The sequence below is a fragment of the Phocoena sinus genome, chromosome 16, assembly GCF_008692025.1.
Source record: "Phocoena sinus isolate mPhoSin1 chromosome 16, mPhoSin1.pri, whole genome shotgun sequence".
Lineage (NCBI taxonomy): Eukaryota > Metazoa > Chordata > Mammalia > Artiodactyla > Phocoenidae > Phocoena > Phocoena sinus.
The window spans coordinates 24,454,843-24,477,890 of NC_045778.1; the positions used below are offsets into that span (position 1 = coordinate 24,454,843).

The 23,048-nt window shown below is 38.5% G+C and overlaps 1 protein-coding gene across 2 annotated transcripts in view; it reads right to left on the bottom strand.

The window, feature by feature from the left end:
• Positions 1–23,048, bottom strand: part of MICU1 (mitochondrial calcium uptake 1) — a 282,852-nt gene that overhangs the window by 41,489 nt on the left and 218,315 nt on the right. For both annotated transcript variants that reach the window (XM_032608291.1, XM_032608292.1), the window contains one exon: positions 2,187–2,324. In XM_032608291.1, coding sequence (XP_032464182.1) covers positions 2,187–2,324 — 138 coding nt within the window. The remainder of the gene's footprint in view (positions 1–2,186; positions 2,325–23,048) is intronic.

The following is a 23,048-nucleotide window of genomic DNA, read 5'->3' on the forward strand; positions in this document are numbered from 1 at the left end:
TCCACCAACTTGGGGCGATGCTATTCATGCAAGATTTCATGCACGAAGACTAATAACTAAGAAAACTGAGACAAGCACTAGCAATCCTATTTCTTATTTTCAGTTACTGAGTCTTTAAAGCTTAGAGTCTGCATCTAGGATAAGGCTCTTCAATTCATGAGGCCAGGAATGTTAAGTGATTTGTCTAATGTCCACAGAAATCTCTGAGGCAGGACTTGAACTCATCTCCTAGCTCCATGTCTACCACACCACGCTACCTTGGCAATCCCTCATGGAACATGTTTAGTGCCAGGTCAGTTTCCCAATCATGGCCAAATGGTAACTGTTGTCAGGTGGAAAGGGTATTGAATTGAGAATGAGATCTGGGTTCTAGCCCTTGCATTGCTCTGTGTGTGTGTGTGTGTGTGTGTGTGTGTGTGTGTGTGTGTGTGTGAGAGATCTTTAAGAGATCTGGCCTCTTTACTAGTTTCTTGTTCAGTTTGTTCATCCCACCCCCTGGAAAACCCCACATGCTGACTCAATTCTACCATCTGCCTCTTCCTGTATGAGGTACAGCTCTGAAGGGTGTCACAGAGCAGAGTTGACAAGTGTCATCACAAATCCATGGTCTCTAATCTCAATGCTGCTCAAAAAAGACCCAATCATCTCCTGAAATCTCTAATAATCTTATTCTCTATCTTTTTGCTTCTACGCTTGCTCCTTTCCAACTGCTCTTCATAAAGCAACTAGAGTCATCTCTTTAAACATACACACAACCATGCCATTTCACTGATCACAACCCTTTAATAGCTTCTCTTTGCACTATGAATAGAATCCCAACTTGTTCCACACCTACAAGGGCCTGCATGTTCTTGCCCTCCATCTCCCTCTCAGACCTCACCTTAGACCATTATCCTCTTTGTTAGTATGCTCCAACCACAATAGTCGCCTTTTAGTTCCTCATACATGCCAGATTCATCTTTCCTCCTTGTTATGGACTGAATGTTTGTGTCCCCCCCCACCCCCAAACTCACACACTGAAGCCTTAACCCCCACTGTGGCTATATTAGGAGATGGGGGTCTCTAAGAAAATAATTAAGGTTAAATGAGGTCACAAGGCTGGGGCCCTGATCCTATAGGATTAGTGTCCTAATAAGAAGACACATTAAAGAGCATGCTTTCTCTCTCTGCACAAACACTAAGATCATGTGAGGACATAGCAAGAAGGTGGCTGTCTATAGGACAGGAAGAGAGCCCTCATTAGAAACCCAGTTTGCTGGCACATTGATCATGGACTTCTAGCCTCCAGAACTGTGAGAAAAGAAATTCCTGTTGTTTAAGCCACCCAGTCTGTAGTATTTTGTTATAGCAACCTAAGCAGAGTAATACACTGCCTCAGAGTTTTAAACATATGCTATTTCTTCTTTCTGGAGCTTCCTCTCCATTCTTCCTCTTTCCTTCTTTTCTACTTCCTTACTTGTTGTTCTAATATGCCTTCCAATTGGACCACTGCAATAAAACAGCTCTCCCGAAGGTCACCATTTTACCAAAACCAATGGGTATTTATCATCTCATTTTACTGGACCCTTTCGGTTCCATATGACACTGTAGACCCCTTAGTTCATGAACACTCTTCTTCCTTGGCTTTGATTTCACTACTTCCTCTAGGCATTTCTCTAACCATTTCCTCAAGATTTCATTCTGGAGCTCCTTAAATGTTTGTGTTCTACTTGATCTTGCCCTTGGCACATAGTTCTTTTTTGTTTAATATCCTCCTTGGGCAACTTCATCCATTCTTGTGGTTTTAATTCCAATAGTGTGTTGATGATTCCCAAATCTATCTCAGTCCTCTAAAGTAGATTTGAATATCCAGTTGGCTGCTAAACATCTCTACTTGGATAGTCCACAGGCATCTTAAACTCAAGATATTTACAAGTGAACACTTTATCTCCCTCTGTAAACCAGCCTGTCTCTTTAAATTTGCAATCTCAGTTCATGGTGCCACCCGTGGTCTGAACAAAAAACATGGGGTCATTTGGGGCTCTCCCCTCTTCCTCACTCACTGCTCTTTTTTTTTTTTTCCAGGTACCAGAGATAAATTGAAATCAGTCATAATTAGTCATTATTTCACTCTCATTATGTTAGTGCCTTTGCAATAACAATATGCTCCCATGGTTCCTTTTCTTCCTCTAGGCAAAGTTACCTACCTTTCCCTCTTTGAAGTGCTTCTTGAGCTGCTTCTGCATGGCAGTCAACTTCTTGGACTGTACCCCACTGTAGGCCAGCAGCATGCCACCAAACTGTCTCTCGGTGATTCTCCCATCCACAGGGTCATGGCGTTCAAACTGGGAAGGGAACAGAAAGAGTGTTCATGGGGTCAAATGGAAAGTACTTTGACATGGAATGTGGAATGATCAACTGTGTTGGATGGCAGAGAATAGGTGATGGCTGGGACCATATTTTGAACTATAATTCTCACCAGGATTTAAAAAAATCAGTCAGAAACAAAAGATTTTTGTTCTTTTTTTTTTTTTTAATGTATCTATTTTATTTATTTATTTTTGGCTGTGTTGGGTCTTCATTGATGTGCGTGGGCTTTCTCTAGTTGCAGCGAGCGGGGACTACTCTTCTGTTGAGGTACACAGGCTTCTCACTGCAGTGGCTTCTCTTGTTGAGAAGCATGGGCTCTAGGTGCGTGGGCTTCAGTAGTTGTGGCACGTGGGCTCAGTAGTTGTGGCTTGCAGGCTCTAGAGCACAGGCTCAGTAGCTGTGGTGCGTGGGCTTAGTTGCTCTGTGGCATGTGGGATCTTCCCAGACCAAGGCTTGAACCCTTGTCCCTTGCTTGGCAGGCGGATTCTTAATCACTGCACCACCAGGGAAGCCCAAAAGATTTGTGTTCTTATTCCAGTTCTGCCACTAAGTTACCCAACTACTCTAAGCCTCAATTTCCTCACAGATAAAAAGAGCTGCTATAACATCTTATATACCTTCTAGATGAGGAGCTTCCTTCTGGGAATAAAAACAATGTTAAAACTCCATTCAAATTCATGAGTAATAGTATTAGTAATAAGTGCTCTCTGGATCATCCATGTCCCTGCTACTCAGAGAAAACTTAAAAGCTAATTATTACAAATTTGATCAATTATACATATGTAAAAGTCATATCAGTTCCTTGATCTGTACTTAATATTGTTATACATTCAGACCTCTAAGCATTTCAAAGAAGAATAGTGTCTTCAGATTTCCCCCAAAATGGTAATCAAATGCTAGAACAACAACAGAGCTTGAAAAAAATGTATAGAGCATAGCATGCCTCAATTAGACATGCATACTTATCATAAAGCTACTAAAAAATCATGAAGTGTATTTAAACATGCAGATGGAGAGGTTAAGTATAAAGGACCTCTAGCTAATCTAAGTAATATCAGAAAACTAAGATTTTCATTTAAAAATGGAGAGAAGGGGCTTCCCTGGTGGCAGAGTGGTTAAGAATCCGCCTGCCAATGCAGGGGACACAGGTTCGAGCCCTGGTCAGGGAAGATCCCACATGCCGCGGAGCAACTAAGTCTGTGCGCCACAACTACTGAGCCAGCACTCTAGAGCCCGCAAGTCACAACTCCTGAAACCCGGACGCCTAGAGCCTGTGCTCTGCAACAAGAGAAGCCACCACAATGAGAAGCCCATGCACCACAACGAAGGTTGCCCCAGCTCACCGCAACTAGAGAAAGCCTGTGCGCAGCAACAAAGACCCAACACAGCCAAAAATAAATAAATAAATTTAAAAATAAATAAAATAAAATAAAAATGGAGAGAAGAAAGTTATCTCAATGCCAGCTGCAGTGTTAATGATACTTATAAATGCATAAATAATAAAATGGCTAAAGACAGGCCCAGAAACCAATTAGAAAGCAAAATGATTTCAAGACGGTAAAATTTCCCCATGGTTTTATTGGAAAATATCAGTTACCAGGAAACTTTCAGATTCCTATGTGGCAGGGCATAATCCTCTTCTCCTAAGAGGTTTATATATAGACATAAGACATGGCCAAGTAAGGTCATGTCAACAAACATTTCCTGAATGTCTACTAGTTATTTAGCAGTGTGTTAGTCATTGTGGAGTACGGGAAAGAAGATTCAGTTTCTGTCCTTAGGAACTTCACCATCTAGTAACAAGATAAGATTTACACATAAGACACAAAATAAGGAAATACGTAAAGAATGAAATTCCCTCTCAATTTTTTTTTTTTTTTGGCTGCACCACGCAGCATGCAGAATCTTAATTCCCCAACGAGGGATCAAACCCATGCCCCCTTTAGTGGAAGTGCAGAGTCCTAACCACTGGACCGGCAGGGAATTCCCCTCTCTGTTTTTATTTCCTCGGTTAGCTTGGTAAGTTGATATACACCTTAATTTGTCTCCTCACCGGTCAGACTTATGTCAGTGAGCAAGACACAGAATTACATTTTAACAACAGCAATCACTTACTGAAAATGTACTACGAGCCAGGTACTTCACCCATATATTCTTTCATTTAATCACTGTAACAACCTTGTGGAGTAGGTATTATGAGCTCCATTTTACAGATGAGAAAACTGAGCGAACACGAAGGTAGAGCTCAGAGTCAAACGCGGCTCTATCTGGATCCAAGACTGTATCGCAATATCATACTATTTCCTCCTTTTAAGCAGTAGTACATATTCATCCTATAGGATAGCATTATGTTGTTTTGGATAAACTTACAAAGCAATGGGATTTAATCATATTTGAGTGAGAAGCAAAACTATTTCCAAAGAAATCAACATCATCAACATTAAGTGAAAGCCTCATTTGTAACTCAACCACTCAGTATTTCATGTTTGTCATACCATCACTTGTACAGAGCTGATTAATTTTTGACAGTACCAAAAGTTTTCAGGATTTAAGTTTGATTTATGATTCAGTTTACCATCCTGAAACAAAATGGAGGACTGATAAAATTTTTACAAATGGGAGTACTATCTGCAGTGTTTAAATCAGATTTGCAGTGAAATGTGATACCCCGGCCAAAGTTGGGCTTCTTCAAAGCAAGTGAAGCAAAGCTATGGTCCTAGGCTTCAACAATTTAGGGTGCTCACTTTACCTTTATCTGGAAGATTTCACAGCTGTGGAGAAATCCCATAAATTTGAACTAGATGAGTTAAGCTGCATCCTACAAGATAGATTCAAGGTTGCAATGTCTCTTTTCATAGTGTTGGCAGCAGCAGCAGTGTGCTCAAGGTTTATGAAAGACTGCATTCATCTGCTCTCCACAGGTGCATAAAACCTCACCTCTGCTATGTTTCAAAGGCAGTAAAGAATTTCCAGTGGACATCCCCAAGTAACAATTCCAGTGCTCAAATCAGCATTTTTACTCATGTTCTTTGAAAACACAGACTTATCTTTTTCTATCATTATTATTATTGTTAATATTTTGATGTGGTTGGAACCTGAAATGGCTTAAAAACTATAAAACTCAGCTCCATGCAGTATAGCCCACTTCAAAATTTACTACCTCCTCTGTAATTTGACTTGGGGCAACACTGAAGACCTACTAGGCTAGGGAGCTTTAATAGTCGTTTCTCAAGGACCTGCATTAGGGCTAAATTTTCAAGGGCAATAGCTTGACATCATGTGGCACCATATGAATGTAATTCTCAAGGTCATGAGAGGGTCTTTGGGGAAAGACATAGGTTATTGCAAAATTATCACAGTGTAGAAAGTTCCCAATTGTATATCTGGAGGCAATTCATATGATTGGCTTGTATTTTATTTACCAAATATTGCTTGAGCATCTTAAGTTCCACTTCAATGACAACTAAGAAATTCCATTCTATTTGATCCTGTGGCACAGAATGTGTGTGTTCCAGGACACCACCCACAATTTTCATTGCTCCTTCGGACTATACTACAAAGCTACAGTAATCCAAACAGCATACTGGCATGAAAACAGACGTAAAGATGAATGGAACAAAATATAGAGCCCAGAAATAAACCCACACACCTGTGGTTAACTAATCTATGACAAAGGGGGCGGGAACATACAATAGAGAAAAGACCATCTCTTCACTAAGTGGTGCTGGGAAAACTAGACACATGGAGAACAAAGAGATTAGAACATTCCCTCATACCATACATAAAAATAAACTCAAGATGGTTTAAAGACCTAAACATAAGACCTGAAACCATAAAACTCCCCCCAAAAAACACAGTTTAACATAAATTGTAACAATATTTTCTGGGATCAGTCTCCTAAGGCCAAAGGGGAAAAAAAAAAACAAAACCCAAAAACCAATGGACCTAATTAAACTTAAAGTATTTGTAAATGATGAGACCAACAAGGGATTAATATCCAAAATGTACAAACAGTCCATACAAGTCAATATCAAAAAAACCCAAACAACCCAATCAGAAAATGGGCAGAAGACCTGAATAGACATTTTTCCAAAGAAGACATACAGATGGCTAACAGGCACATGAAAGGATGCTCAACACCGCTAATTATAAGAGAAATGCACAAATTGAAACCACAATGAGGTATCACTTCCCACTTGTCGGATTGGCTATCATCAAAACATTTACAAATAAGTGGTGGAGAAGGTGTGGAGAAAAGGGAACCCTCCTCCTTTACTGTTGGTGCAAATGTAAATCGGTGCAGCCACTATGGAAACAGCATGGACGTTCCTTAAAAAACTAAAAATAGAAGTACCATATAACCCATCAATTCCACTCCTGGATATATATCTAGAAAAAATGAAAATGCTAATTCAAAAGATACATGCAACCCAATGTTCATACCAGCACTATTTACAATAACCAAGACATGGAAGCAACTCATGTGCCCATCAATAGATGACTGGATTAAGAAGATGTAGTACATATATGCAATGGAATACTACTCAGCCATAAAAATAAGAATGAAATAGTCATTTGCAACAATGTGGGTAGACCTAGAGAACATTATATTTAGTGAAATAAGTCAGAGAAAGACAAATACTGTATGATATCACTTATATGTGGAATCTAAAAATGATACAAATGAATATATATACAGAACAGACACAGATTCAAAGATATAAAAAACAAACTTATGGTTACCAAAGGGGAGAGGAAAGGAGGGAGGGACCAATTAGGGGTATGGGCTTAACAGATACAAACTACTATGTACAAAATAGATAAACAATAAGGATATACTGTATAGGACAGGGAATTATACCCATCATCTTGTAGTAACCTATAATGGAGTATAACCTGTAAAAATACTGAATCACTGTGCTGTACACCTGAAAAGAACACAATATTGTAAATTGACTATACTTCAATAAAATTAAAAAAAAAGAAATTCCATTCTTTTGGATCCTGTGGCACAGAACATGTGCATTCCAGCACACCACTCACCATTTGCATTGTTTCTCTGAGTCTAGGAAGAGAAATGAACAACTTAGCATTTTCTCTTCTGTGCCACTGCCACTTTCTCAAATGGATATAAGCTGTTGGCTCCCTGTTGTTTCCCCAGGGGGCTGCAGAGCAGGCAAAGAGGGGCCAGAGAAGAGGAGCCGAAAGACTGTAAGATTTTTCCTGGCTTCTTGTTCCCACCCTTGCCCCTTGTTGAGAGTAAGAACAGCTTTTTGGAAGGACAGATGGTCTATATATCCATTAGCATCTAGAGATGAAATGATTTAAGGAAGAAGGGAAGTCAGGAAGGGAAGAAAACACATATTATAAACAAAGGCCAAAATAAGATTAGAAAAATAGTAAAAGGAAAAAGAAATCAGTATCTGCAACTGGGTCTTGATTTATTAAAGTCTTTTGAAGTTAACATATTTCAACAAATGTAAACGTCAACCTTATTCTCTTTCACAAAATTATGTTTCAGGAGACTCTGTCTATCCCTCAGAGTAAACCCTGCCCTTTTACAAGTATTTCAGAATGATAATTTTCTTCACAGGCTTTTTCTAGCTTCTGAACTGTATGATTCAAGTAATGCATAGTAATCTCAAGCCACTGAACTGAATATATCTATGTTTTTCAATCTGACAGTATTTGGCTTTTGAGATCTGAACCATGTCACTGCTGCTACTATCAGGAGTCTCAGAAAAACTGTCTGTTTTGCCATCAGGAGGAAAAATGATTACAGGCAAAGTTCTCTACTGCAAACCACCCAGTGAGCATAACATACATTTCACAGTTTGAATATGAAATCTATGTTTCTACAATTGGCAATGGACTTCAGAGAGCCCCAGGTCAAACTGCCTGGAGCCTGAATTTTCTTGATTTTTAAATATAAGATGCATCTTCACTGTCAACCCTAATGATTGTCTTTGGCTAAGGAAGAAGGCCTACAATTTGGAATGAAGGCAACATGGTTCAGTGCCCTGAGCAAGGACCCAAACAATCCATTAGCATCTGGGACCATGAGATTATAGATTACCAAACTAAGCTGCTTGACTCTTCTGCTTCAAATCTAAGGATTCTTTCCATTTAAAATGGTTTTTAAGGGACTTCCCTGGTGGCGCAGTGGTTAAGAATCCACCTGCCAATGCAGGGGACACAGGTTCGATCCCTGGTCTGGGAAGATCCCACACGCTGAGGAGCAACTAAGCCCATGTGCCACAACTACTGAGCCTGCACTCTACAGCCCGTGAGCTACAACTACTGAGCCCGCATGCCCCAACTACTAAGCCCACGCGCCGCAACTACTGAAGACCGCGTGGCTAGAGCCCGTGCTCCACAAATGAGAAGCCACCGCAATGAGATGCCTGCACAACACAACAAAGAGTAGCCCCTGCTTGCCGCAACTAGAGAAAGCCCGTGCGCAGCAATGAAGACCCAGTGCAGCCAAAATAATATAATATAATTAATTAATTAATTAAAAATTAAGATAAACAGGCAGACGAGAGTCAGTGCCTTGGGGTTGAAAACAGAGCAGGGAGCTGTGTATAGTCATAATTTCAATCTAGTACAGTAATATAGGATTATCTCATTTAATTAAGAAAGTTCATGCTGGAGAGCAAATCAAGTGACTAAAAGACATGAGTACCAATCACACAGACCAGAAAAGGATTAACTTTCCAGTCTGATAGTAAAAATTAGGAAGATAACAAGATTGATGTATGAACTTAATACAGGCTAATAAAATCAGGGTATATTTGACTAAGGGTGTTGGAGAAAAATATTTTAAATCTGGAACAAAGGGATTCAAGGTTTGATAAGTTTGGGTTTCATTCCATACAAGGTAATACATTTAAATGACTAAGAATACAGGCTTTAGAATCAGCAAGGCCTGGGTCTGAATTTCAGCTTGAACCCATACTTGCTGCTGTGACTTACTCCCTCTAAGGCTTCAAAGTCTTCCCACTAAAAAATGGAGATAATATTCACAACCTCAAAGTGCTGTAAGGATTAAATGGGATAATGTATGTAAAGAAATTAGTACAGAGTTTGGCGCATAGTTAGAATTCCAATAAATGTAGTAATTAATATTCTTATCACCATATCACTTCTCAGGAAAGTGCCTCAATTGATTATTCTGTTCTCAGTAGGTATTAATTAAATTCAACGTACTAGGTCTCACTTTTCTTTTCATAATTGCTTTTGGCCAGTCTCCGTTTACAGAATATTACTTTCATATTTGAACAGCACAAAAAGTGAATGCAACAAATTTTATTTATTATTCACAACAGAATAATTTCAAGATTAAACTACTTAAAGGTGGCTGAAGCAGAACAACTTAAGTCCTGTAATCTGGCCATATATTACTAGACAAGAAAACTTCCATAAAGGAGGTGCTCAATAAATATGTAGCCAGTGAACAGAGACAGAACACCAGAAAATTAATTCACAGCACTCTGTCCTACTGTTGAGAGGATTTCCTATCTGAGGCAAGGATTACCTCTCATTTCTCCCTTAATACCTACTTCCATGATATTGATATCTGTAAGAATATGCTCGAGAATGTCATTTTTTTTTTTTTTTTTAGCCTCACCTGAGGCTTGTGGGATCTCAGTTCCCCAACCAGGGATTGAACCCGGGCCACAGCAGTGAAAGCCCAGAATCCTAACCACTAGGCCACCAGGGAACTCCCGAGAATGTCATTAAATATGGCTAATCAGTAACATATTTGAGTGCTTACTAACTTGCCAGGTGCTGTCCTAGGAACTTACCTTATGTAATCCTCATAATGTTATATAACAGGTATTATAATTATTATTGTTGTTGTTTTATTTTATAGACATGGACACAAAGCAGAGAGAAGTTAAATAACTTGCTCACACAGTTAATCTGGGGAGAAACTTCTCTCTGGTCTCAATCAAAACAGTTGATTTGTTTTCTTATCTTAAAGGCACCAACAATCATGTTTCCTTTTTTATCCTGGTTACTAAAAGCTTAGAGTCAAGTTTGTGGCCCCCCTCTAATAAAAACAGGAATTTATGACATATTTTTCATAATAACCTTATTCCTGGCTTTCTCTCAACCTTCTTCCACCTTTTTTTTTTAAAGATTTATTATTTATTTATTTATTTAATTTATCTTTGGCTGCATCGGGTCTTAGTTCTGGCACGTGGGATCTTCGTTGAGGCACGTGGGAGCTTTTGTTGTGGCGCCCGGGCTCTTTGTTCCTGCGCACCAGATTCTCTCTAGTTGTGACACACAGGCTCCAGGGTGCGTGGGCTCTGTAGTTTGCGGCACGCAGGCTCTCTAGTTGAGTCGCGCTAGCTCAGTAGTTGTGGCACATGGGCTTAGTTGCCCTGTGGCACGTGGGATCTTAGTTACCTGAACAGGGATTGAACACACATCCCTTGCATTGTAAGATGGATTCTTTACCACTGGACCACCAGGGAAGTCCCAACCTTCTTCCACCTTTTAACTTTCATTTCTCAGCAAGTTTTATTTTACTTTTGTCTCATTGAATATATTCTTTAAGCCTTTCTTAAATCATTTTTTGAACAAAGCAGGATATAAAAAAATAGTGTTGGGCATCCAGGTTTTTTCAATTTTTGGTTATAATAAATATCACCACTGAGATAAACTTTTCTGTATTTATTTTTTCATCATTATTTTGGGGTTGATCTCTAGAAATGAATTATGAAATAAAAATCTATAGGCTCTTACAATATTTTATTATGAAGTATTTGATATATACAAAATAATATATCTAATAGACAAGTCATGAAGCATAATTAAAAAAAACACCCATGAACCTACCACTAATCTGAGAGAGGAAGCATTAGAACTAACAGTTGAAGCTCATCCCTCTGCCTCCCCTAAGACGTAACCACCACTGGACTTCTTTCTTTATTGTCTTGTTATTTTTGTTTAGTTTAAAACACGTTTGTGTCCCTAAACAATATTATTTATTTCTTCTTGCTTTTGAACTTTATAAAATGGTATCATGCTGGATGTACTCTTCTGAGATTTGCTTTTTTCAATCAACATTATAGTTCTAGAATTCATCCATGTTGCTACATTTAAGCATGCTTCTTTCATTTTTACTCTACTATAGATTTCTAGTATTTGAAAATACCACTATTTATCAGTTTTCCTATAGATGGACACCTGAGTTACTGTCAGCCTTTTGCTATTATGAACAACGCTATTATGAATATTCTTATACCAGTGTCCTGGTGAAACAGTAACAAGAGTTCCAAGTCTAGGGTATATATCTAGAAGTGGAACTGCTGGCTTATCAAGATAATATCTAATTATTTTCCGAAAGAATCACACCAATACTTTTATCAGCCATGTATAAGAGCTCCCATTGCTTCACACCTTCACCAGTACTTGGTATTGTCAGACTTTTAATTTTTTGCCAATCTAGTGTGTGTAAAAACGGTAGGTATAGGGCTTTCCTGGTGGCGCAGTGGTTAAGAATCCACCTGCTAGTGCAGAGGACACGGGTTCGAGCCCGCGAGCCACAACTACTGAAGCCCACACGCCTAGAGCCCGTGCTCTGCAACAAGAGAAGCCACCGCAATGAGAAGTCCGCGCATTGCAATGAAGAGTAGCCCCCGCTTGCCACAACAGAGAAAGCCCACGCAGCAACAAAGACCCAACTCAGCCAAAAATAAATAAATAAATAAATGTATTTAAAAAAAAAAAAGAATAACTTGGAGATATCTTCAAGCTATGTTTCAAAAAAAAAAAAGGTAGGTATAAACTCTTTAATGCTTTTGATATATATTGCCTAATTAATCTCCAGAAAGATGTATCAATTTATAATCTTAATAGTATATTAGAACACCCTTGACAACATCAAGTATAATTTAAAAAAATCTTTGCTAGAGTAAAAATGGTAACCCATTTAGTTAGTATTTCTTTTTTTTTTTTTTTTTTGCGGTACGCGGGCCTCTCACTGTTGTGGCCTCTCCCGCTGCAGAGCACAGCCTCCGGACGCACAGGCTCAGTGGCCATGGCTCATGAGCCCAGCCGCTCCGCGGCATGTGGGATCTTCCCGGGCCAGGGCACGAACCCGTTGTCCCCTGCATCGGCAGGCCGACTCTCAACCACTGCGCCACCAGGGAAGCCCTAGTTAGTATTTCTTTGATTACTAGTGAGGCTGACCGTTTTTCAAACATGTGTACTGCCTCATTTCTATTTCTTCCGCTGAATTTTTTATGTTCCTTGCCTATTTACTTACAGAAGTGCTGATATTTGTCTCATTAATTTATAAGATTAAAAATATTTGCCCTTAATACTGTATAAATTTTTTTACCCAGTTTGCCCATCTTTTAATTTTGTTTAAGTCTGTTTTATGTACACAAGTTTTAAATCTTTATTGTGGTGAAACGCATGGATCTTTCTCTCTGCAACTTGTTCCACTGGTTTATATCTAGCAACTCTTTCCTTGTTAGATAAGAGGCTAATTAAGTATTGACTTATCATTTCTTCATTTAAAAAAAGGAAATATAACCTAAAATATTAAAACATATTCCTCAGTGTCAATCAATGAAAATGATTAAATCCTCAGAACAAAAGCTAAGTTTGTTTTAAAAAGTCCTCCAGATACTGAGTGAAGTAAGTCAGACAGAGAAAGAGAAATATCATATGATATTGCTTATATGTGGAATCTAAAGAAATGGTACCAATGAACTTATTTACAAAACAGAAATAGAGTCACAGATGTAGAAAACAAACCAATGGTTAACAAGGGGGAAGGGGGGGAAAAGATAAATTGGGAGATTGGGATTGACATATACATACTACTATATATAAAATAGATAACTAATAAGAACTTACTGTATAGCACAGGGAACTCTACTCAATACTCTCTGATGACCTATATGGGAAAAGAATCTAAAAAGGATTGGATATATGATATGTATAACTGATTCACTTTGCTGTATAGCAGAAACTAACACAACATTGTAAATCAACTATACTCCAAAAAAATTAATTAAAAAAATAAAATCAACTGGGAATCTTTTTAAAAAACCCAATAAATAAATTAATTTAATTAAATTAAATTAAAAAATAAAATCCTCCAGTCTGCTGACTTTTTTTTAAACTAGTCTTAATGTTTGGGAATTTAGACTAAAATGGGGTCATTTAAGCCTAACTTAACCAGATTCTCCTTATTGAGGGAATAAGCTCAAGGAAATTCACTCCAGTTAACTTCCTTTTTTTGTTTAAAGGTATATAATCAGCTACGGAGTGATGGAGAAAGCAAGAAAAAAATAGTTCAGTTCCAAAGAAAAGAAGGCCTAAAAGGACTTAGTTAGAAAAATTCCTCAGGTTGTTAAAGAATAATCCATTCTCTATCATTCATAATAGCAAATATTTATATAGCACTTATTATGTGCTAGATCCTGTTCTAAGTGCTTTCTATACACTAATTCACACAGCATTTTGAATTATACAAAATTTGTGTGCTTATTTTTTCCTAAGATATGACCTTGATCAATATGAACAAGCCCCAAATTCTGGCAAAGTTAACAGCTATTTAATATTCCAATCAATCCATGAAGTTAGTGTTTCCACATGGAATCGCTATATCACATTAGTCTCAAACTATTTTTTTCTCTAAGATAACTCTTTCAGCAAGCAGTAGATCTTACCATATCCAATTTCTGCTTTCAATAACCATTTTATTCTAAATCACAGCAACATGAACAAAATCTTAGTCTTGGCACTATATATTCCTTTGAGATTTAAGGCCCAACATTATTCAGAGTTCAAGGCCATTCTTCTTTTCATGAGATCACAAGAGTTTTGGAAAACAGAAAGACTATCTATTGGAAAAAAAATATAAAAGCTCCAATTTTAGGAGATAAGAACCAAGGACTAATCGTGGTAGGAAAGCAAAGTGCTATTTTTTCTCATCTGAGTGTCAGTTTGTTTTCCTCTGATTTCATTATTTCTGCAGATACCTCTCTGGGATCTACTGTCTAGCTGAAAATACAACATATTTCCATACTGCTTTGTCCAAGCATTGCTGACAGTATGTTAGCACTCAGAAAAAAGTTGGAGGTTTAGCGTGTTCATTACTTGACACCTAATGACCACTATAAAAGGCCTGATGTGCTGATTTTACCTATAGGTGTAGTGAACTGGAAGGCAGGAGCCAGTGTGAAAAGCTGTTAAAAATAATGATGACAGTTAAGACATACAATTTACTCTGGGCTTGGTGTATTCATAGTTGATCACTTCCTCATCACAGTGAATGACTGAATAAAGAAAAATAAAAGCCTCAACAAAATATTAGCATACCCAACCCAGCAATATTTAAGAGGGATTAAATACTGTGACCAAGTGAAATATATCCCATAAATGAAAGGATAGTTTAACAACTGAAAGTCAATTAAGGTAAGACAGATCAATAAAATAAAGGTCAAAAACTACATGATCAAAAAAAAAAAAATGGGGAGAGAAGCAAACAATTCTTGCTACGATTTTTCATATGAGAATACGGGTAATTCCTCCCACTTCCATAATGGGAGAAAAAACTCTCTACATCAGCAGACAGCAATTACTGGCAAATGATCAGAATATCAAAACTTGCCTAATAGAGGCAAGGAGGATATACATTTTTAGTGGGCCCCAGTGAAAGAGCAGGGAAGGGCACAGAGCACAACTTTTAAAAGAATGACGGAGCCGTTGAGGATATGACAAAGACTGGTTAGAACCGTTAGGTCTAAGATGGTAGAAGATTTGACTTCCAGTGGACCTTAAACCTCATTATATGCTCATTGTAATATGTTAGCATGTTAAGTGACACACCCACCAGCACCATGACAGTTCCAAGGCTGACCATAAAAGGCCAAAAAGTGGGCAGTGGCCCAATTCCTGGAAATCTCTGCCCCTTCCTCAAAATCATTGGAATAATCCCCTACTTGTTAGCCTATGAAATTACCCAGCCCATAAATACCAACCACTCCATGTTTCAGGGCCTCTCATCTTCTGAGATGGCCCACACTCTGTGAAGTGTGTTTCTCCCAAGGCCGTTCTAGTCTTTGAGATGGACTGCATTCTGTCTATGGAATGTGTATCTCTCTAAATAAATCCCACTTCTTACCTATCACTTTTTTTTTTTTTTTGCGGTTTGCGGGCCTCTCACTGTTGTGGCCTCTCCCCCCCGTTGCGGAGCACAGGCTCCGGACGCGCAGGCTCAGCGGCCATGGCTCACGGGCCCAGCCGCTAGGCGGTATGTGGGATCTTCCCGGACCGGGGCACAAACCTGTGTCCCCTGCATCGGCAGGCGGACTCTCAACCACTGCGCCACCAGGGAAGCCCTTACCTATCACTTTTGTCTCTCACTGAATTCTTTCTGCGATGAGACATAAAGAACCTGAGCTTCATTAAGTCCTGAGACCAGGTATGTGATCTCAATTAAAGACAGTGGGTTCAATCCCAATCTGAGGGCTTTCCCTGGTGGCACAGTGATTAAGAATCCGCCTGCCAATGCAGGGGACATGGGTTTTGAGCCCTGATCTGGGAAGATCCCACATGCCGCGGAGCAACTAAGCCCGTGCACCACAACTACTGAGCCTGTGCTCTACAGCCTGCAAGCCACAACTACTAAGCCTGCGTGCCTAGAGCCCCCACTTGATGCAACTAAAGAAAGCCCACGTGCAGCAACGAAGACCCAACGCACCCAAAAAAAAAGTCCCAATCTGAGTTGTGTGGTTTTCACCAGCATGATGCAAATTAGCCATCAACTCACTATAATATGCAATATAAACTCTCCCAAGCTGTGTTGATTATGTACCTAATGTTTTTTGATAACAATAAAATATAAACATAAAGCCTTTCTACGGCAAGAATTCAATCAATTTTAGACATTCTGTATTCTAAAGGAGTCTTTCATCAGCTGTGAAAGGATTTGGAATACCTCATGGCTCTAGGAAAGGACTTTGTTTTATGCTCAGCATTTGGGTTTTTCCTTATCTTCCCTGTCTGGGATGCTGTTTCCCCATTCTTATCTATATGTACAAACCCTGTCCTTTCTTGAACTTAACCTCTCCTTTGTGGCTCTACTGATTATTCTAAAACACACTTGATTTTCCTGAGCTTTCTGAAATCTTACAATAGGTAAGGTCTAGGCTTCATAGAAGAAAATAATTTGCATTATATTTTCCTTTCTTTTTTGAAAGCACATAATATCTCTCATAACATTATACACTTCTTTTTATTTTATTTATTTATTTATTTAGGCTGTGTTGGGTTTTCGTTGCTGCGCGTGGGCTTTCTCTCTAGTTGCAGCAAGCGGGGGTTACTCTTTGTTGTGGTGCACGGGCTTCTCATTGCTGTGGCGTCTCTTGTTGCAGAACACAGGCTCTAGGTGCGTGGGCTTCAGTAGTTGCAGCCCGCGGGCTCAGTAGTTGTGGCTGCGGGCTCTAGAGTGCAGGCTCAGTAGTTGTTGTGAACAGGCTTAGGTGCTCCGCAGCATGTAGGATCTTCCCGGACCAGGGACCGAACCTGTGTTCCCTGCATTGGCAGGTGGATTCTTAACCATTGCGCCACCAGGGAAGTCCCTAACATTATATACTTCTTGAAGGAAGAGTCCATGCCTTGTATTTTTTTACAGTGTCATACCCAGAGCCGGGCCACACAGCACGTGCTCAATAAATAATTTTGGTTGGCTGATTAAATCTCTGCCTCATTTCTAAGACTCACCTACAATTCTTTACTTATCATCTAGTAGGAGCCTAAGACACCCTTTTCAGTCTACACTCTTGAATACCGAAGGAATGACTGGGCCACTTCTCTAGAATTGTAATTATTCCCAGGGGGAGAAAAAAAATCCTAACATTGCCCCCGGAGTTCCAAGGATATGATTAGCTGTGGGCTCTGCTATGAAGCTCCATTTGCTCCTTTACCTGAGTCCAGTTATACATAAAATTTCTCAATAATATTCAGTTTGCATCTAACAAACTAAAAGAAACAATAAAAAATTGGTAGGTAAATCAATAAGCACACAGGAGGACGCAGACAGGATAGGCAATGCCAGACTCTGTAGGCCAAAATAATTTGTACTCAGAGTCTGAGAACTATGCTGGAATGATAAATTAGTTGAGAATGGCAGGTACATTTATTCATTCAAGTAAAAACCACAAAAACCCATCAGTAAAGTTTCCCTTCTTCTGTCACTTGGTATTAGAAACTACTATATCATGAATATTCATAAAATTCAAGCCAGGGTAGATGTCATAAAATCATTATAGTCACACTTTAGTCCATTAGGAAAATGAGAATATTTTGATCAAAACACGGAGACTCACTCATCTAAATTAAAAATCTGAAATGTAGGATCTATACTCAGCTGAAGGTATCTGCAGGAGCCTTTTCATTAGTCTTTACTCACTGAAATTCTAGCTTGGTAGTCTCTGGAAAATAACTTTATGCAGTTCTATTTATTCTCCATTCTGGCTTTCTGGAAGAATTAGGGTATTCTTGTGTCCGTATCAGAGATCTTGATTATTGGGGTGTATAAATGAATCCAATATATTACAGTGGCAAGAATATAGAATCTGCAGTCAGACTGACTTGAGTTTGTTTTTTTTACAGTTGGTCACTTACCACCTGTAAACTCCTGAGCAATCTATTTCACCTTTCTAACCCTTGGTTCCCTCATTTGTAAAACGGGTATAATAACAGTACTTTCCTCGTGGGATTATTCTGAGGGTTAAGTTAGATAATACATATGAAATAATCACCTTATTTAATATTTTATGATATATATACTTATTTATATTTTTTACATTTTAATACCTCTGAAAGCAATATGCTTCTTACAATTGCTGTTGGCCAGGCAGCAGTTGTGATATTGTTGTCACTGCCTATACAAGATGTCAAAGCTTGTAGAATGAGTGTCAGTGGCTTGGAAGAAAATCCCAGGTAACAGTGGAGTATTCCTTTAAGAAATGCTGCAATACCAATGCTCTTGATGGCTCAAAGGACAGTTTGTGGTGGAAAAACACAGACATTCATGATTCTGAGTCAAAAAGAAATTCAGAATTGGGCCCTGAATGTGAGGGAGTTTTAGACCAATTTATTTGCTTATATTGTCCTTTGATGAATGCACAAGGATGACATATAATAAAAACCTAAGCCTAAAGGAGTACTTTAATAGGCATTAACTAATGTTTTTAGTGCAAAGAAAGCATTTTTGTTATGATTTACTTGACAGCATTTTTTCTTTCTTAGTGGTACATAAAATAATGGTACATGTCACCAATGTTTGTGTTTTAGATTCAATGAAATATGGTAGTACATTGCCTAGCACACACTAAGAGCTCAGTAAATGTTAGCTGCTATTACTAATAAATGTTATTTAGCTACACATAATAATACAACACAACAATAATAATTTTGGCTTCTGTTAACTTCAGCTCTGTTTAAAGAGAAACAAACTTTCTGTCCTCTACAAAGACAATACAGAAAAAAAACTGAGAAAGGAAAGGAAACTACAACTAAGTAATTTTCTTAACTCTCTCCTTTCTACTCTTCACATGAATGTTTTTTCATGTTTATGAGAAGAAAAGGAAGAGAGGTGGGCAAGAGTGGAACTATGTTCAGGGCATGGAAAGTTGAATTATAAACTCTTCCCTATAAAAACTGGACTTCTGCAAAAATTTATGGAAATAGGAGATGTAAGAATAAACTATAAACCCTGTAGTTACTACATGTGGGACACAAATAAACAAGTGGGCTGAGAAATAATAATGTACAAAATGCTTCCTATTCTCTGACTTTCATAATTACCTTTAAAATAGGTATAATAGGGCTTCCCTGGTGGCACAGTGGTTAAGAATCCGCCTGCCAATGCAGGGGACACAGGTTCGAGTGCTGGCCCGGGAAGATCCCACATGCCGCAGAGCAACTAAGCCCACGTGCCACAACTACTGAGCCTGCATTCTAGAGCCTGCGAGCCACAGCTACTGAGCCCTCATGCCCCAACTACTGAAGCCTGCGCGCCTAGAGCCTGAGCTCTGCAACAAGAGAAGCCACGACAATAAGAAGTCTGCGCACTGCAAAGAAGAGTAGCCCCCACTCACCAACTAGAGAAAGCCCATGCACAGCAACAAAGACCCAACACAGACAAAAATAAAAATAAACTAATAAATAAATTTATTTAAAAAATTTTTAAAAAATAGGTGTAATGGTGATATCTCCATTTACATAAGAGGAACCTGAGATATGAAGAGTAAATTGGACAAAGCCAAGACCACAACACAGTCTGGTGGGTTTTAAAATTACCCTACATGAATGTGTATTACTGACATGATTATAGGCATGATACAATTATGTAACATTACTTTTATAAGTGAATGATTTAAAAAGCCATAATTAGAGGCTGATTTAAGATCATGTGACTACACATATGCCTAAAAAAATGAAAAAAAGAAAACCTACTCAGGCAATTATAAGTTAAACTGCTAGTTTATATCTAGGAGGAGACAGCATCATTAAAAATAGTTATTGCTTGATGTTTTCTATAGGAACAATGTCACAGATGCAAGATATGAAATAATCAATTGTGGCTCAATTTGAAAACAGCTGTGTTCAAGGAATTCATCATGGCAACTCTATGCTTGACAAAAGCTAGACAGTTTAACTGAAAGAAACATAGGTTTATTACACTAAAACAATGAAACGGTTCTATCTGTTTTTACCCACATGAACTAAGCTGAATATTAAGTTGCATATTCTCAAATTTCTACCTACTTGGAAAATACTAAAAAACTATAGTTTGACGACACTATCTGTAAAATTAGGAATACATTAATTCCATTCTTTGGTCTCCAGAGCTCAAATCTCAGTTTATCTCACTTCTTGAAATGACTGATTCCGTTTTGATTGGCTTAATCTTATCACCCATATCTGACCATTCAGAAAGCCACTACATAGGCAATGAGCTCATGCTTATTAGGTACTATGGAACTGGTTATTATTTTTTAATATACTAAAAATTACCTTGGAAGCTGCCAATTTTTTTTTGGAACATAAAATGGAGAGCTAGAGAGTGAAATAATACACAGAAATTAGAATTCAGGTTACGTTGACTGACAAGCATAAAGACAAATGCAAGAAAGACTGAAGCTTAGAAATACGCAGCTCACTGAAGCTTTAATGTAGAAAGTGGGAAGAAATGATCAGTCCGAACACATGCAGGTGAAAGGCAAAGTATCTAATGGACAAGATCACTTCAGTGATCATTCTCTTTCATTAAAAAAAAAAAAGATAATATGTTTTTCCCCTGACATAGGAGAATGGAAGAAAGTCATTAAATTCTTTTAGATGACAATGGTTAAAAATAGAAAGAGAACTTGCTTTCTATTTCTATTGTATTCTAGGTTAACAAGAAGTTTAGCTGTCTCTGCCAGGCCAATTACGTATTTTAGAGACCAACAAGTAACCACTGAGTGAGGTTATATGTTAAATCCCTCAGCACTAAAGGTTTTCTGTTCGTTTGTTTTTTTAAGTCACCGAGCTAATTAAGAAGGTTTTTCTTAAATGTTAGCTTTTCATTTTTTTAAAAGCAAATTAAGAGACATAGGAGATACTTTTCAATTACGTGGTAGCCTCTCAGTTTTTTAAAAAGAGCTAATTAGGAATTCTTCATGCTTAAGCAGATGGGTCTTCAACATGGCAGTTAGTTAAAATAATCTAAACTCACTATGATACCCTATAAGGCACCTGAAAGTAATGTGAAGTTTGTTCATTTACTTTATGGGTTCAGAGACTACGAGTCTTATTCGGGGCATGTTTTGAAGGTCATTATTTTTAGTTTTTCTAGTTGTAGTAAGGCTTCTTTTGTGGCACATAATGGAAACCACTCAAGATAGCTTCAGCAAAAAAGAAATTTAGGAGCCCCAAGAAACAAAGGCAAGCTCATGAAAGGGAAAATACTGAAAGCCAGGACTAGAACATTGTCAGGGCTCTCATTTCTATGTAGCTGCCTCACTCCTCGTTTTCTGTTAGCCTTTCTTTCTCTGCACTTCATGAGTCTACACAGTGGGCAGCAGATGGTTACCCTCGAGTTCTGGAGTTTGTATGTTATAGTGCAACTATCAGAAAAGACCAACAATCCTAGTACCAATTTCAAATTTCCTATGGAGAAACTGATTGGTACAACCTGGGTTGGGTATCCACTGCCGATCCAATTAGCTGAGGTGGGGGAAGGAAGGGTGATGGGAGGAGAAGCAGTGGGAGGCACAAGGTACAAATATGGCTTCCAGGAGCCCACACCTGTGTTGGTAGGTAGGGTGGACAAATCCTGGAGAAGAGGGACTTGTTGGAAGTTGAGCAGATAACCCAAAAGGTGCCTAATTTACTAAAACATAATGATGCCATCATGAGAGAGATTGAGAGGGTGTGTGCATGTGTGTGCACCTTCCTCAAGCTTTTGTCCGTATCTGAGGGACTATTCATCACTATTTCCTTAGCATCTAATTTGTGTCAGATACTGTGCCAGTCACTAAGGAAATAATAATGAGCCAATACTCTATCAAAAGTTCTCAAGGAGTGTACTACAATGAGGTATCACCTCACACTAGTTAGAATGGGCATCATCAGAAAATCTACAAACAACAAATGCTGGAGAGGGTGTGGAGAAAAGGGAACCCTCTTGCACTGTTGGTGGGAATGTAAATTGACAGCCACTATGGAGAACAGTATGGAGGGTTCCTTAAAAAACTAAAATAGAATTACCATATGACACAGCAATCCACTACTAGGCATATACCCAGAGAAAAACCGTAATTCAAAAAAGACACATGCACCCCAAATATTCATTGCAGCACTATTTACAAGTAGCCAGGAAATGGAAGCAACCTAAATGCCCACTGACAGATGAATGGATAAAGATGTGGTATGTATATACAATGGAATATTACTCAGCCATAAAAAGGAATGAAGTTGAGTCAATTTGTAGAGACGTGGATGGATCTAGAGATTGTCATACAGAGTGAAGTAAGTCAGAAAGAGGAAAAACAAATATTGTATATTAATGCGTATACATGGAACCTAGAAAAATGGTACAGGTGAACCGTTTTGTGGGGCAGAAATTGAGGACACAGATGTACAGAACAAACAGTATGGACACCAAGAGTGGGAAAGTGGCAGGGGGTGGTGGTGTTGGGATGAATTGGGAGATTGGGATTGACATATTATACACTAATATGTATAAAATGGATAACTAATAAGAACCTGCTGTTTAAAAATATAAATAAAATGAAACTCAAAAAGAAAAAAAAGAAAGTAGGACAGATTCTTATTGAATGTATGCAAATTATTATGTTGGCAAGAAAAATAAAGAGACTCAGCAGGAAAAAGAAAAAAAAGGTCTTGAGGAGTGTTTCGTAGACAGTATTTAATAAATAATCAGATGACTATATAATTATCTGAAGAAAAGGTACAGGGTGCGTTGGAAATATGTAACATAAAATGAAGTCTAGGGGCTTCCCTGGTGGCGCAGTGGTTAAGAATCCGCCTGCCAATGCAGGGGACATCGGTTTGGAGTCCCGGTCCAGGAAGATCCCACATGCCGCGGAGCAACTAAGCCCGTGCACCACACTACTGACCTGTGCTCTAGAGCCCACGAGCCACAACAAGTG